This window comes from Culex pipiens, chromosome 1, assembly GCF_016801865.2.
Source record: "Culex pipiens pallens isolate TS chromosome 1, TS_CPP_V2, whole genome shotgun sequence".
In the NCBI taxonomy this organism is placed as follows: Eukaryota; Metazoa; Arthropoda; class Insecta; order Diptera; family Culicidae; genus Culex; species Culex pipiens.
In genome coordinates this window covers 9760105-9776869 of record NC_068937.1, presented here as the reverse complement: position 1 = coordinate 9776869, position 16765 = coordinate 9760105, and the positions used below count along the sequence as shown (strand labels likewise).

Sequence of the window (16765 nt, the reverse complement as noted above, 5' to 3'; positions counted from 1 at the left end):
TGCTCTGGCGAGGGTTCTGGGCACTGCGGCAATCGATTTTAACGGCGGGTTGCTTCCGGATGCATTTGATTTGCGGAGAAGGTTTTTCAATCCACCAGGGGCTTATTGGGGGCAACAGTTTCGGTAATCCGGAACTTCTGGTAAGTTTAATATTTGCAGTGTTTAGCATGAAAATCAAACATAGACTAACCACTTTTTTTCGAAAAATCATAACTCCTCGACATTTTAACCGATTTCAATTGTCTTATACGCAAATGAAAGGTGATAAGTTAGCCTTTCAAAGAAAAATAGTAAAAAGTTTCAAAAATCTAGCCTAACATATGAAAATGGCGTATGAAACTTTAAAATGCCGTTTTGACGGTGTCTGGACCAAAGAGCCTATGTCTGGAAATATTTTTATCGGATTCCACGGACATTTTTACATAACGTACTGAAAAATGGGAGGAGTTCATTAACAGGATTCCAAGATATGATTTTTTGAAAATAAAATCCGTGTTTTTTTACGCGCCGCGCGCAAAAACCGGAGAATGACGAATTTGGCAAAAAATCATCTTTTTTCACTAAAACTGCGATAACTTTAAAATTTCAACGATGACATGTCTGGGTACCAAAAGTTGCGTCTTTTAATTAAAACAATTTTGATCCCCAAACAGGTCATCGCTGAAATTTTAAAGTTATCGCAGTTTTAGTGAAAAAGTTGATTTTTTGCCAATTTCGGCATTCTCCGGTTTTTGCGCGCGGAGCGTCAAAAAACACGGATTTTATTTTCAAAAAATCATATCTCGGAATCCTGTTAGGGACCATCCATATACCACGTGGACAATTTAGGGGAGGGAGGTATGGCGATTGTCCATGCTCCATACAAAAAAGTTTTTTTTTGTATGGTCAATTGTTCACGAGGGGGAGGGGGGGTTTGGGTTTTCCAAAAAAAGTGTCCACGTAGTTTGTGGATGGTCCCTTAATGAACTCCTCCCATTTTTTGGTTTGTTACGTAAAAATGTCCGGGAAATCCGCTAAAAATATTTCCAGACATAAGCTCTTTGGTTCAGACACCGTCAAAACGGCATTTTAAAGTTTCATACGCCCTTTTCATATGTTAGGCTAGATTTTTGAAACTTCTTACTATTTTTCTTATCACCAACTTATCACCTTTCATTTGCGTATAAGAAAATTGAAATCGGTTAAAATGGCGAGGAGTTATGATTTTTCGAAAAAAATGGTTTTTGCGAAAATCGACGAAAATTTCCATTTTTCAGACCACCGGCGCAGGTCACCCCAATGGCCAAACAAAAAAATACGGGTCGAATTATTTCGGCCAGGGAACCCTCAGAAAAATTTTGAGCCCGATCCGAGCACTTTTGTTTTTTCCATGCTGTTTTCGTGGGGAATTGCTGCATATAGACCTCCATTGATCACGCATGATCTCAGGGGGTACCGGAAAACAAACCCCGTAATGGCGGACAATAGGGTCCTAAAGCCCTAAGTCAATTGTTATGTTCAACGGTAAAAAACAGATTAAAAACCATCTCTGATCACTTTTTTCATTGAAATGCAAAAAATAGGACAGGACTGTTGCCCCCGAATAAGCCCCTGGTGGATTGAAAAACCTTCTCCGCAAATTAAATGCAACCGGAAGCAACCCGCCGTTAAAATCGATTGCCGCAGTGCCCAGAACCCTCGCCAGAACAAGTTTTACAGATCGGAATCAAAAATTAGCCACCCTTACCTTTCATTTGCGGCCAAAACATTTAAAATCGGTTAATTTCCATTTATTGAGCGATTTCCTTTAACGTTCGACATTTCCAAATGTTGATCTAGCAAACAAAACAGCGTGCTGCTGACAGTTCGCGGATGAACTTTTCTTTTGTTCTACAAGGGGAATTGGGGGTAAAAAGGTCAAATTGGCAAACATTGTTGTTTTAAAATTTGGCCATTCTAGTGCGATTGAAAGGTCAAATTTGATATAACAATGCCTAATTTACTGTAAAAATTAATTACATCGCATCAAAGTAGCGATATGTACGAAAAAATAATTATTTTCTAATTAAACCGAATAACGAAATAATCATTTAACCCCAATGCACCCCCGAATCTTTTTTCGCGGTGTTCATTCGCTCGCGCCAACTCGCGATCTCCGGGCGATGAACTTTTCGCCCAATTTTGTCGCTGGCACTTTTCAATGAGAAGAGTAATATCTAGACATTCTATACCCGCAGCCACGTAGACAGATGTCCATACAAAAAAGTGGAGTGTGGACAATCGCCAGCCTCCACCTCCCCCGCCAAAGGGTTCACGACAAAGGGATGCCCCCACTTTTTACCTACGCATCGTCCAAACAAAAATTAGAGGCTCAACTTCTAACCTCTTTCCCTCAACACAAAAAACTTCTCACCAACTGAAGATCTCGGCCCGCAGAAAGTCTTCCTGGCTTTTAATCCATTCACTCACGCACCATCACCACCTTTTGCACTTGCACTTTCGACTTTCAAACGCAGAATCGTCACAAAAACTCCGCGAACTGAGCGGCTAGAACAGGATCAAACACGATACGAGACGTTCTCTTGCTTTGTGTTGGTCTCGAACTGATGATCTGTCAAAAAATCCATGCTGCCGGTTTCAGCTAGTTTTTCGGTAAAAAGCAGGCAAAATAGTGCTGAAAACCATTATTTTTGGTAAAATCTCTCCTGTCATTTTGATTTGGGCTGTCAGTTTTGGATTGCAAATCAGCAATCAGGGTTAGCTGTTTCACCAATCCCAAGTTTGTAAATTTACCTGTAATTTTAGCTAATTTAACCGAAAAAATCACTGTTTCACCAATTTGAAGCCAGCTAATTTGAATTGTTAAATTTAAGATGGAAAATTAAAATTAAGAAAAAAATAAACCGATTTCGTAAAGAATTGCTCACTAGTTTTAATTGAACACCAAAAAGGTGATATGCCAACTTTAGGTGCTCGATGGAATTAAATGCTGTTCCCCAAGTTTAAGTCCCAGATTTAAGGGTAAAAAAAATAACTAAAACATTTTAATTTTTGTAAATTATGACCGTTGCGCATACGACCTTTTCAAACGCTACGCGCCAAAAATTTGGTTCGATCTTGGTTCGATTTTGACTTCACTCGCCTTGTATTTATGTGGATGACAGTAATATTTAAGTAAAAACTTTTAAAAATCGTGACGATTTTTGTCCACCTTGAATGTCCTTGATCGAATTCTAACGAAGCTCACCGGGCGGCTCAGTTGCACTAACCAAAACGTCAATTTTCTTACCAGGTTTGCCTCGGTCTCCTGTGCTCAATCGACCACTAAATTGAAGTCGGCTTCCAGCAAAATCTTCATTAAAGTGTCTGTTAACTTTTCACTACAGCAAAAAGGTTCCACAGTTGCTTCAGTTTAGCAAGGGCAGCATCTAAACTTAAAAAAAATGAATTTGACACTTCGAACGTAATCGCAGTATGCCAAACAAAAGAATGTTGGAGAGTGAAAGAGCGGGCACCAGGGTTGATAGGTGAATCGCGTACATTTTGCATGAAAAACATAAAGAAAAGAGGACAGAATGGGAACACTGATGGCAACAAAATTGCAGCCGTGTGAGAGTTTAAACAATTGTGAGAGATTGGCAATTTGTCAAAATTAAATATTTTGAAGTGCTTTTTAGACAAATTAAACACAACTTTATTATAAAAATCAAAATGCACATTAATTCTAAAAGAGTTGCCGCTTACACCGATGCTGTACGCTTTGGGCTAAAACGTATTTTTTTTGCATTTTATTTCTATTTCGGATAGGACAACCCTAATCACGAACCAAAAAAATAATCGATTCTAATTATTTGGCCAAACAACTCCCAAGGTCCCAAGCCAAATTTGTGCCAAATCGAAGTACTTTTGATCTAGATCTTGCCGGCTTGACGTGGAGTCACTAATTAATAATTTTGTTCTCATTACTTTCAATGCACAGAAAAATAAATAAACGACACGCATTGTTTTACTAATAAAATCATCAGCTTATATTTTAGTAATAACTTATAACACATCAATTACACAATTTTCATTTTTTATTACATTTAGACTTTTCTTGTTGTTTGTTTGAGCTATATGAGATATTTTTAATTATTATAAGAATTTTCCATGCTTTCGAGTTTGCTCTTGTGTTGTTGTTGTTTTTTGCTGTTGCTTTGTGTACGGATCTGTTGATGTTGCTGAGTTGATGTTTTTGTTTTTGTTTTTCTTTTGCTGCTCATCTGCGCTGTAATCCACACAAAGTCTCTCACTCGCTCGCTCGTTTCGTTTTTCTTTCTTTTTTTGCTCACTTGTTGCATCCAATTGTATCGAATAGTTTTGTTTTGTTTTGTTTTGCTGCTTTCTTTTTAATCCATCATTCAATAAAGCGACTGTGTTAAAAATAGATACGACAGGGTTGTATTCTTACTTGTTTTTTTTTTTTGTTTGTTTGCTTTGCTTTCGACAATAAATTTCACACTCTCCACTGAATAATGTTTGCTTGGTTGTTTTGTTTTTTTTTTTTTTGGTTTTGCACTTTTTATTTTGCAATTTTTTTACATTGTTTTTTTTTCTGTATAGTGTATATTCTGTTTACACTGCGTTACACAATTTGCTTACTTGTCTTATTCTTGTTTTTCGTGTTGCTTTTCCCCCCTCACTAAAATGTCCCCCCCCGTCCCCACCCCCTTTCTACTCGGCCGACATAATACTGTGCACCTGTTCCAGCTTGTAGGCAAGTCGCTGCTTTTGCGAGAATTCGTCCTCCTCCAGGGTGACCGTCAGTTGCTCGTTGTATTTGACCGCGTACGAGTACAGCTCGTGCAGGGCGCAGTTCGTGTTGAACTCGGTCGTGTGGAGCTGTTGAAGTTGGCAAACATGAATATTTTCACGAATTTTTTAAACAAACATTTGCTTTTGGATGAGTTGATGAGTAAAGTTAACCAAAAAGTACATTAAATTCTATTGTTAGAGATGTTAATCTGTTATGAGTCACAACTGCTACATTAAAATCCAAAAAACCCGACGACTAAGCAAACCAACGAACTACAAAAACACCACCACCACCAAACTTAACTTAATAAAAATGAAAGAAATGGCGACGAAACTTACACTTACCCTCGATTCTTCCGCGAGCATCGCGTTCATATCCTGGTCCGATATGGCCGCCATCTCCCGGATGTCGCTGTAGTACCGCTCCACCCACTCCCGGTACGACGGAATATCCTTAGCGTATAAAAGCTTAGAACTAGGTGAGTCTTTGCCTGTGGAGGTGGAGAAAAGAAAAATGTTTTTTTGTGATTAATAAAACTTTTAGTTATAAATGAAGAAATCTTAAATTCTGTTCAGAATTGATAAACGTCTGCGATCACAAATTCAAAAATGAAAACCCATAAATATTTGAGAATTCCATCCTTAATTAAAAAAAAAACAAATAAGTTTTAAAAAAACATAAAATTCAAAAAAAATACTCCAAATGTGCAAACATCCCAATGTATCCTAAAAAAAATTCTACCTTCCCAAAAATCTTCCAACTCTAGGCAAAACTTTTTTGGGAACCCCATGGAAATTTTCCCTTATCCCCTTAAAAAAGTGGAGCATCAACACTTCCCGTCTTCAAAAACACTTCCCGTCCTCAAAGTGCCTTCGAGAGAAACGGACAATTAGGATCCGATTCAGGTGGAATTAGTTTTATTCTCAATTATTAATGCCTAGGAAATCATCATTTATACATGGCAAAATCCAGTCTGCAATCCGCTAAAATTACAGTTTTCAACTATAGATATGTGAAAATATATAAGTAGTTGACGCCAATAACTGATAATACGAATGTCACAAAAAAAATATTGTCTATTATTATGCAGTATTTTGTGAAAATTCGACAATTTTTTTTATCAAAAAAACTTCAAACATTTCGAATGTATTAACATTTTTTTTTTGAAAATTCTGAAAATTTTCACAAAACTACGTATTTTCGAAAAAATACACGAAGTTTCAGGTCTTCACAATATGGGTACTAAATGATCTGGATTTTTCATACATTTCGAATGTTATAACATCATTTATGGAAAATACTCAAAATTTTCACAAAACCTCGCATTTTCAAAAAAAAACTTAAAATTGAAGTTTTTAAAATATGAGTATCAAACGATCGGGATTTTTTCATACATTTCGAATGAAATAACATTTTTTTTCAAAATATTCCAAATTTTCACAAAACTACGTTGTTTTGAAAAAATATTCAAATTTACAATTATATGGTAAAAACTGAAATTTTGAGTATTTTATTTCAAAAATACTTAGTTTTGTGAAAATTTTGAATAATTTCAAAAAAAATTGTCATTACATTCGAAATGTTGAAAAAACCCAATCATTTGATACCCATATTGTAAAAAACTGAAATTTGGAGTATTTTTTTTTCGAAAATCCGTAGTTTTGTTAAAAAAATTTTTTTTGTTAAAATCCGTAGTTTTGGTAAAAATTTAAAATGGTATTACATTCGAAATGTATGAAAAAATTCCAAGCATTTGATACCCATATCGTAAAAAAATTAAATTTTGAGTATTTTTCGAAAATACGTAGATCTACCCATAGCGTGAAAAACTAAAATTTTTAGTATTTTTCGGAAATACGTTGCTTTGTGAAAATTTTGAGTATTTACAAAAAAAGTTGTCTTTACATTCGAAATGTATGTAAAATTTTGATCATTTAATACATATATTGTGAGAAACAGAAATTTTGAGTATTTTTTCGAAAATACGTTGCATTGTGAAAGTTTTTAGCATTTTCAAAAAATATTGTCTTTTCATTCGAAATGTATGAAAAAATCTCGATCATTTGATACCCATATTGTGAAAAACTGAAATTCTGAGTATTTTTTCAAAAATGCGTAGATCTATGAAAAAAATTAGTATTTTCAAAAAAAAGTTATTTCATTCGAAAAGTATGAAAAAATTCCTATCATGTTATACCCATATCATGAAAAATTAAAATTTTGACGTTGCCTTGTGAAAATTTTGAGTATTTAAAAAAAATGTTGTCTTTACATTCGAAATGTATGTGAAATTTTGATCATTTGATACCCATATTGTGAAAAACTGAAATTTGGAGTATTTTTTCGAAAATCCGTAGTTTTGTGAAAATTTAGAGCATTTAAAAAAATGGTATTACATTCGAAATTTATGAAAAAATTCCGATCATTTAATACCCATATTGTAAAAAACTGAATTTTTGAGTATTTTTTCGAAAAAAACGAAGATTTATGAAAAAATTTAGTATTAAAAAAAAAGTTGTTATTACATTCGAAAAGTATGGAAAAATTCTTATCATTTGACACCCATATCCTGAAAAACTAAAATTTTGAGTATTTTTCGAAAATACGTTGCTTTGTGAAAATTTTGAGTATTTACAAAAAAATCCAAGAAAACATTAAGTATTTTCAAAAAAAGTTATTGCATTCAAAAAGTAGGAAAAAATCCTATCATTTGATACCCATATCATGAAAAACCAAAATTTTGATTTTTTTTTTCAAAAATACGTTGCCTTGTGAAAATTTTGAGTATTTTAAAAAAATATTGTCTTTACATTCAAAATAAATGTAAAATTTTGATCATTTGATACATATATTGGGAAAAACTGAAATTAGGAGTATTTTTTCGGAAATACGTCGTTTTGTGAAAAATTTGAGCATTTTAAAAAATGTTATTAGGCCGTTGCAAATATTTTTCAAAGTTAATGTCACCCCCTTCCCCCCCCCCCCCCTCCCCCAAAATTGGCCTGAATAATCAGGGGGCAAAAAAATATTTTTTCGAAAAATTTCAAAATTTCAATGAAAATTTAAGTTTAATCAACTGAAAACCAGTTAAAATGCATTTTCCCGCGTTTATAATCATATTTACCATGTTTGAACTCCTTTGAAAACATTTGAAATTTTCATGAAATACCAATGTACAGTCCCACGAAAAGTTATTTTTTTTTTGCGAAAAAATTCCGTCAATACCTCGATATATAAACTTCAAAAAATATTTGCAACGGCCTTACATTCGAAATGTATGAAAAAATCTCGATCATTTGACACTCATATTGTGAAAAACTGAAATTTTGAGTATTTTGAAAAAAAAATGGGTATTTTCAAAAAAAAAAGTTGTTATTACATTCGAAATTTATGAAAAAAATCCGATCATTTGATACCCATATCGAAAAACCTAAAATTTTGAGTATTTTCCAAAAATCTTTGCTTTGTAAACATTTTGTTTGTTTGTTTGTTTATTTATTAGGGAGCGTTCTTTTATTACGTAACGCGAAAAATCGGACTTTTAGACCCCCTCCCCCCCCCCTCGTAACAAAATTTCCATACAAATTTTAAAAATTTTGTATGGAGCGTAACACGGCCTCCGACCCCCCCTCCCCCCCTACTGCGTTACGTAATAAAAGAACGCTCCCATTAGTAGCGTAAGGGAAACCCTTTTTGATTGCTACTTTCGTATTTGTCGCAGCAATACAACTTTACTTATTACTTACAGTAATACAACTTTACTTTTTTACTTTTGAGTATTTTCAAAAAATGTTGTCTTTACATGCGAAATCCCGAATCAAAGTACGTAGAGTTGTAAAAAATGAGTATTCTTCAAAAAATTGTTACTACATTCGAAATGTTTCAAAAAAATCCGATCATTTGGTACCCATATCGTAAAAAAAATATAATTTTGAATATTTTTTTTTCTAAAATACGTAGCTTTGTGAAAAAATTAAGTATTTTCAAAAAACGTTGTCTTTACATTCGAAATGTATGAACAAATCCCGATCAGTTGATACCCATAATGTGAAAAACTGAAATTTTGAGTATTTTTTTAAAAAACGTAGATCTATGAAAAAAAAATAGTCCGCTAATTGTAGATTAAGTTTATTCCGCTAATTGTTTTTAGCTCAATTTTAGGGAGAAAAAGCTTGAAATGTTGAAAAAAACCTCAAGAAAAATGAGATAGAGTAAGTCTCTTCTAAAAAAATCTAAAATAATTTATTTATACTGTTTTTTTTCTTGAAAATGTAGAAATTTTCAAAAACCGGTTGCGGAAATCGATTCTCCAGCAGAAATTTACACAAAAATCTCCATATTGACCGCATTTTCAAGACAGACTGTAGTGTGATATGCTACAGATGTGACCAGAAGGACAACAGACATTGTTTGACAAAGAAGATACAAAAAGTCCGTTTAAGCGGATATTAGACTATGACAAACATACTCGCACTTTTGACAGTTTGGCAGCCTTATTTTTTGAGTTCTTTGAGATTTTGCCGCAAACAAGCTGGCGAGAGTTTGGCAAGCTGTCCAACACGAAAAGGTGCGAGTTTTTTTGGTTGTTTGTCATAGTCCAATGCCTGCTTTAAGGTAAAGCTGAATTGTGTCTGTAAAAACGTAAATAATCCTGGTCGGTGTCGAAAATCATAAATTTCGATATTCATATTGCAATCCAGCTGTGATTTCAAAGGGGCTCAAATTAAAGATTTAGTTCGAATTTGGATTGAAAATTCCCTTGGATGAAATGAATCGAAACATTTAAAATTGAGATGTGAGCCGGTAAACTGGAGTGCAACTTTCGCAACTCTCACTGCAACAAAAAAAAATGTTTTGAAGGTCTCGAAAAAATAATTTCATTGACTTACAAAAATATATAAATCTTGAAAAAAAAGTTAAACAACGAACAAAATCGCATTTTTTCAGAAAAATTACGATAACCTCCAAATTAAAGGACAGACAGAATCGTTCGACTTACCTAGCCTATGATCGGATGTCGAGCACGAGTCCATGAAGGTTTGCGCCACAACCGATAGGCAAGAATCCACAATGTTTGACTTGTGAATGTCAAACACAAAGTTGGGATTTTTGATGAGATTCACCCAGAATCTGCAAAAATACAGCAAAAAAGAATTCAAGTTAGTTTTGAGGTTATGATTATCACTCAGGGATCGATTCACTTACCGCAACGGTAAGCTGTTGCTCTTCCAGGTGTGCACCACCTCCGGGTCGGTGATGCCGTGCAAGAGAGCCTGATCGTCCAGGAAGTCGAACATGTACTTGATCGCTAGTGGCAGTGCGGAGCCGCGGTGCGCGGTGCTGAAGATCGTCTCGAACAGGTCGTCGACGAACTTTTGCAGCGTGCCCTAAATAAAAAAGAAATTTGAGGTTAGTTTGAGATTTTTAGAGAGAAGAGTGAGAGAAAGGGATCGCACCTTGGTGGCCAGTAACCGGGTCAGGTAGATCTCGGAGACCATCTTGTTGACCCGCTCGCCCTCCTTCGAGCCGTCGCTGTCGTGGTGTTTGACCAGGTGCCAGTACTTGATACTGTTCTCCTGCATGTCCACGTTCATGGGGCTGCCGGCCCGGCTGAACGGCGGCGACGGGGACACGTACTTCGATATGTTTAGTGTTTCGTACTTGTGGATCTTCTCCGAGTATTTCTCCCCTATCAGTGTGATGTTGTAGATGGAGCTCTCCTTGGGCACGAGGCTGAGACAGGCGCCGTCGTTGACCCGGTAGTGGTGCAGCGTGTTGAGCTTCTTCCACTCGCCGTCAGTCTTGGAGGTGGAGTCCTCGTCGTACAGGATGACCCGCCCGGAACTGCCGGTGCGCCACTCCAGGTCGAGGTCCTCCTTGCGAGGTCGCTGACCCCACGGGATCGCCTTGTAGATCGTGTCCAGACACTTCTCCTTGACCTGGCCGATGCTGTCGCAGTCCAGCACCTTAACCGGAATGTTCTCCGTGTTGGTCGGGATCATCTCGATGTTATTGCACAGAATCGGTGGCTGCGTAATGCTCGCGTACACCGTCAAAACCTTGAACTCGATCATCTGCCGGATCAGCTTCTCCTCGCTCAGAGAATAGCGCGCCTCGTGCGTGATCGCGTCCACCGGTCCCTTATCGATCTGACCCTTAACCGCCCGGAACAGCATGTACAGCGGCTCCCCAGCGCACTCCTTCAAGAACTTGTACAGCAAGAACGTGAACCACGCCGAAAGCATCTTCTCCGCCACCGACTCCGTCCGCCGCAGCAGCAACTTCGGATGGCTCTTGCCGTCGATGCACTTCTCGATCAACTCCGCCAGCAGCGTCTTCAAAATGTCCGTACAGTACTCCAGCTTGCTCTGCAGTGTCACCATGATCAGTGAAGCCACGTTGACCCGCTCGCGCATCGAAAAGTACCGATTGCTCTCCAACGTCCGGATAAACAGCAGCAAGAACGTCTTGTTCATCACCAACTGTCCAAAAAGCCTCAAACCCTTCTCCTTCCGCAGCAACTCCGGCTTCTCCCACTGCAACACCACGTGATCGTCGTGGTTCGGGAACAGGATCTTCATCGCGTACGTCCTATAGTCCAAGTAAGGAATACCTCCACTCGTAATGTCCCCACCAAGATCCGTCATCTCCGTCTGCAGCTCCGCAAACGCTTCCTTACACTCCGCCGCGACCCGCAACTCCAGAATGTCCATCTGCTCCTGCATGTTCTTCAACACCCTGTTATTCTCGCTCGTCTTCTTCCTGTACGCGATCACCAACGCCACAAAGATCAAGAAGAAGATCACCGGACCTATGATCGCGATCATCGTCACCGCCTTATTATTGATACTCGGCAAAATACTAGCCGACGTATAGCTCATGTACCCAATATCATACGTCAGCGAGTTCCCAATGATCACCTTCACATTCACCTTCTTGATCTCCTGATCAACCGGCGGCCTACACGTCAACTGCTGCCTCGACAAACTAGTAATATTACAAACCGCATTGTCCCCGATCTTCACCACCACATCACTCTCCTTACACGCCCGGTCCAAATTCTTCCCATTGATCGTCAAGTACTCGCTGTTAAAGTGCTTCAACTTCTCCTCAAACGGATAGTACACCGGATTCGGGTACAACTCAAACCGACTCCCCAGCTTCGCCGACAAATTCTTCACCGACTTCACGTCATCCATTATAAACCCGTACTCCAGCTGCAGCGGCTCGTCCGACTGCCCGAACGTGTCCTCCTCCGGGATGTCAATCTCCGGCGACACGCACGTCATGTCCTTGTTCGAGATGGACTGGCACTCGTTCAGGAAGATCCGGTCGTGGTAGTACACGTAGATCTTCGGCTTCTGGATCGAGAAAAAGTTCTGACCCACCACGAAGATCTTGATGCCGCCGGCCGGGATGCCTGGAATGGGTAGAGAGTGAAAATTGGAGGGTCATTTTGTTTATTTTAGTATATTTTGTCATGTTTTATCATGTTTTGTCATGTTTAGTCATGATTTGTCATATTTAGTCATGTTTTGTCATGCTTTACGTCTTGTACAATTTTGACAAAATTGACAAAATTGGAAAAATTGTCAAAATTGTCAAAAATGACAAAAATTACAAAAATGACCAAATGAGCTACGAAAGTCATGTTTTGTTTTGTCATGTTTTGTCATGTTCTGTCATGTTTTGTCATGTTTTGTCATGTTTTAACATGTATTGTAATTTTTGTACAATTTTGTCAAAATTGTCAAAATTGACAAAATTGATAAAATTGTCAAAATTGTCAAAATTGTCAAAATTGTCAAAATTGTCAAAATTGTCAAAATTGTCAAAATTGTCAAAATTGTCAAAATTGTCAAAATTGTCAAAATTGTCAAAATTGTCAAAATTGTCAAAATTTTTAAAAATTGCCAAAAATGTCAAAATTGGCCAAATTGGCAAAATTGTCAAAATTGTCAAAATTGTCAAAATTGTCAAAATTGTCAAAATTTTTAAAAATTGCCAAAAATGTCAAAATTGGCCAAATTGGCAAAATTGTCAAAATTGTCAAAATTGTCAAAATTGTCAAAATTGTCAAAATTGTCAAAATTGTCAAAATTGTCAAAATTGTCAAAATTGTCAAAATTGTCAAAATTGTCAAAATTTTTAAAAATTGCCAAAAATGTCAAAATTGGCCAAATTGGCAAAATTGTCAAAATTGTCAACATTGGCAAAATTGGCAAAATTGGCAAAATTGTCAAAATTGTAAAAAATGTAAAAATTGTAAAAATTGTCAAAATTTTCAAAATTGTCAAAATTGTTAAAATTGTCAAAATTGTAAAAATTGTAAAAATTTCCAAAATATCCAAAATTGTCAAAATAGTCAAAATAGTCAAAACTGTCAAAAATGACAAAAATTACAAAAAAGACCAAATGAGCTACGAAAGTCACGATTTGTAATGTTATGCCATGTTTTGTCATGTTTTTTTTTCATTTTTGTCATTTTTGCATTTTTGTCATTTTTGTCATTTTTATTATTTTTGTCATTTTTATCATTTTTGTCAGTTTTGTCATTTTTGTAATTTTTGTAATTTTTGGATTTTTTGTCATTTTTTTCATTCTTGTCAGTTATGTCATTTTTGTCATGTTTTGTCATGTTTTATCATTTTTGTCATTTTTGTCATTTTTGTTATTTTTGTTATTTTTGTCATTTTTGTAATTTTTGTAATTTTTGTAATTTTTGTAATTTTTGTAATTTTTGTAATTTTTGTAATTTTTGTAATTTTTGTAATTTTTGTAATTTTTGTAATTTTTGTATTTTTTGTAATTTTTGTAATTTGTGTAATTTGTGTAATTTTTGTAATTTTTGTAATTTTTGTAATTTTTGTAATTTTTGTAATTTTTGCAATTTTTGTAATTTTTGTAATTTTTGTAATTTTTGTAATTTTTGTAACTTTTGTAATTTTTGTGATTTTTGTAATTTTTGTAATTTTTGTAATTTTTGTAATTTTTGTAATTTTTGAATTTTTTGTAATTTTTGTAATTTTTGTAATTTTTGTAATTTTTGTAATTTTTTGTCATTTTTGACAATTTTGACAATTTTGACAATTTGGACAATTTGGACAATTTTGACAATTTTGACAATATTGACAATTTTGACAATTTTGACAATTTTGACAATTTTGACAATTTTGACAATTTTGACAATTTTGACAATTTTGACAATTTTGACAATTTTGACAATTTTGACAATTTTGACAATTTTGACAATTTTGACAATTTTGACAATTTTGACAAATTTGACAAATTTGACAATTTTGGTAATTTTAACAATTTTGACAATTTGGACAATTTGACAATTTTGACAATTTTGACAATTTTGACAATTTTGACAATTTTGACAATTTTGACAATTTTGACAATTTTGACAATTTTGACAATTTTGACAATTTTGACAATTTTGACAATTTTGACAATTTTGACAATTTTGACAATTTTGACAATTTTGACAATTATGACAATTTTTCAATTTTTACAATTTTTACAATCTTGACAATTTTGACATTTTGACAATTTTGACAATTTTGACAATTTTGACAATTTTGACAATTTTGACAATTTTGATAATTTTGACAATTTTGACAATTTTGACAATTTTGACAATTTTGACAATTTTGACAATTTTGACAATTTTGACAATTTTGGCAATTTTGACAATTTTGTCAATTTTGACAATTTTGACAAATTTGATAATTTTGACAAATTTGATAATTTTGACAATTTTGACAATTTTGATAATATGACAATTTTGACAATTTTGACAGTTTTGACAGTTTTGACAATTTTGACAATTTTGACAATTTTGACAATTTTGACAATTTTGATAATTTTGACAATTTTGACAGTTTTGACAATTTTGACAATTTTGACAATTTTGACAATTTTGACAATTTTGACAATTTTGACAAATTTGATAATTTTGACAATTTTGACAATTTTGATAATATGACAATTTTGACAATTTTGACAATTTTGACAATTTTGACAGTTTTGACAATTTTGACATTTTTGACAATTTTGACAGTTTTGACAATTTTGACAATTTAGACAATTTTGACAATTTCGACAATTTTGACAATTTCGACAATTTTGACAATTTTGAAAATTTTGACAATTGTGCCAATTTTGACAATTTTTGCTTTCAAGTCATTTTGGTCACTTTATCAAAAGCTGTCAATTTCGGTCAAACTCACCCTTGGCGGTCCGCGTGCCCGCATCCCCCGACGTCACGTAATCGATCGACGGGTTCGCCACATACTCAAAGTTGTCCCCGCTGAACTCGCGCACCCCGTTGTCAAACTCCATCCGCAGCTTGCCCTGAATCTGGTTCGACACGGCCGTCGTCCGGCAGGTAGCCTCGTTTTCATCCGTACTAAAAGTAGAGATATTTTGAGGTTAGGTCAAACTTCAAAATCTTATCATTGCGTGATTCTAACCTCAAAATCGCACACGTGTGCTGATCCAGGTACGCCTTCACCCTGCTGCCGGTGTTGAGATCCTTGCCGACGATCTTGATGATCGTCCCGCCCGCGATCGGTCCGAACTTCGGCCCAAAGTCCGTAATCTCCGGATCGACAAACACGAAATCATACGTTGACTCGCCTCTAAAGTCTGAAATCTGTACCACGACCCGTCCGGACCGATGACTCTTCACCCCGGGCCCATCAACCTTACACACAATCTCTTTCGTCTGGACGTACAACTCCCGGTACGGCATGCAATCGATCCCGGCAATCTTAATCCCTCCGTAAACGTCCTCGAACTTCTTGCCCAAATTGATCCCCCGGATCGTAATGTTAGTTCCGCCCTCCCACGGGCCCGTCTTCGGGTCGAACGAATGAATCTCCGGGTTGGGGCACGTCTGCTGGTTGTTCAGCCAGTCCTTCTTCTCCATGCCCTCGACCTTCCCGCTAATTCCGCACTGATCCTCCACCTCACACGTATTGGACGACGAACACCAACCACACTTATACTTTTCATCTAACGCCAAGCAAACACCACAGCTATCGGACATATCTTTACAGCGATAAATTACGACTGGGGAAGAGATGAAAAAGAAGAAAAGGGTTTAGAAATTAATTTAAAGGTAAATTTAGATATACTTTTTTTCAAATTATCAATAGATTCATTCAAAAATATTTATTTAGCAACTTGATGTCTTTTTCAGATCATTGGTCACAAAATTCAAAATTTGTTAAAATCCAAAGAGTGCAAACATTCAAAAAGGGTAATTAGGACTTTTGTAATTACAAATGCAACAATAATTGTAAAATTATCTGTTCTGAAAACTCAGAACACACTTTGTTCTGATAAATTCGTGCCTTTACAGTTTCGGCTGCTTTGACTCAATTTCCAATGAAACTTATACACTTTTCAATTATTTGAAATGTTTTCTCAAAATTTGATAAAATACATTTTCCTAATTCAAAATGTTTCATTTTCTTGCAGCAATTGTAGTAAAAACTTTAGATGCACACTTTATCGTTTCTTGTCCATGACATTTTTGAGAAGTTTTGGGAGGAATGAATACTTATTTTCTATAGTTATATTTCCATTTCACTCATAAAGGTTATATTTTAATTTATTTGGATGAAACTTTAATTTTCGATTTCTAGTTTTAAAATAAGGGATCATCCATAAAGCACCTGGTCACCTTTTCTAAAAATCTCAAACCATTGTTTTGTTTTCAACAATACTTTTTTTCACAGGACTATAAAAACTCTTCAAAAAAAAAAACAAAACCCCCAAAAACGACGTATTTTGAAGAAACTACTACTTTCTTCAAAATACTGGGTCACTCCGGAGTTTTAAAGTTTTGTTAATAATTTTTTTTCAAATTATAAATAAGTTGATTAAAAATATTAGTTTAACGAAGTTTTATGTGTTTTCTGATCATTGGTCAAATTCGAAATTTGTTAAAACCCAAAGAATGCAAAAAGCTAATAAGTG

General features: G+C 35.2%; 1 protein-coding gene across 4 annotated transcripts in view; it reads right to left on the bottom strand.

The window, feature by feature from the left end:
• Positions 1–4336: 4336 nt before the first annotated feature.
• The window catches only part of LOC120413310 (plexin-A2), an 83902-nt gene continuing 71473 nt past the window's right edge, over positions 4337–16765 (bottom strand). For 3 of the 4 annotated variants that reach the window (XM_039574073.2, XM_039574072.1, XM_039574074.2), the window contains 7 exons: positions 15253–15853; positions 15010–15188; positions 10231–12194; positions 9980–10161; positions 9774–9904; positions 5113–5264; positions 4337–4860 (listed from right to left, as the gene is read on the bottom strand). In XM_039574073.2, coding sequence (XP_039430007.1) covers positions 4693–4860; positions 5113–5264; positions 9774–9904; positions 9980–10161; positions 10231–12194; positions 15010–15188; positions 15253–15853 — 3377 coding nt within the window. In that variant the 3' untranslated portion in view covers positions 4337–4692. The remainder of the gene's footprint in view (positions 4861–5112; positions 5265–9773; positions 9905–9979; positions 10162–10230; positions 12195–15009; positions 15189–15252; positions 15854–16765) is intronic. The other variant, XM_039574075.1, reaches the window with a different exon arrangement.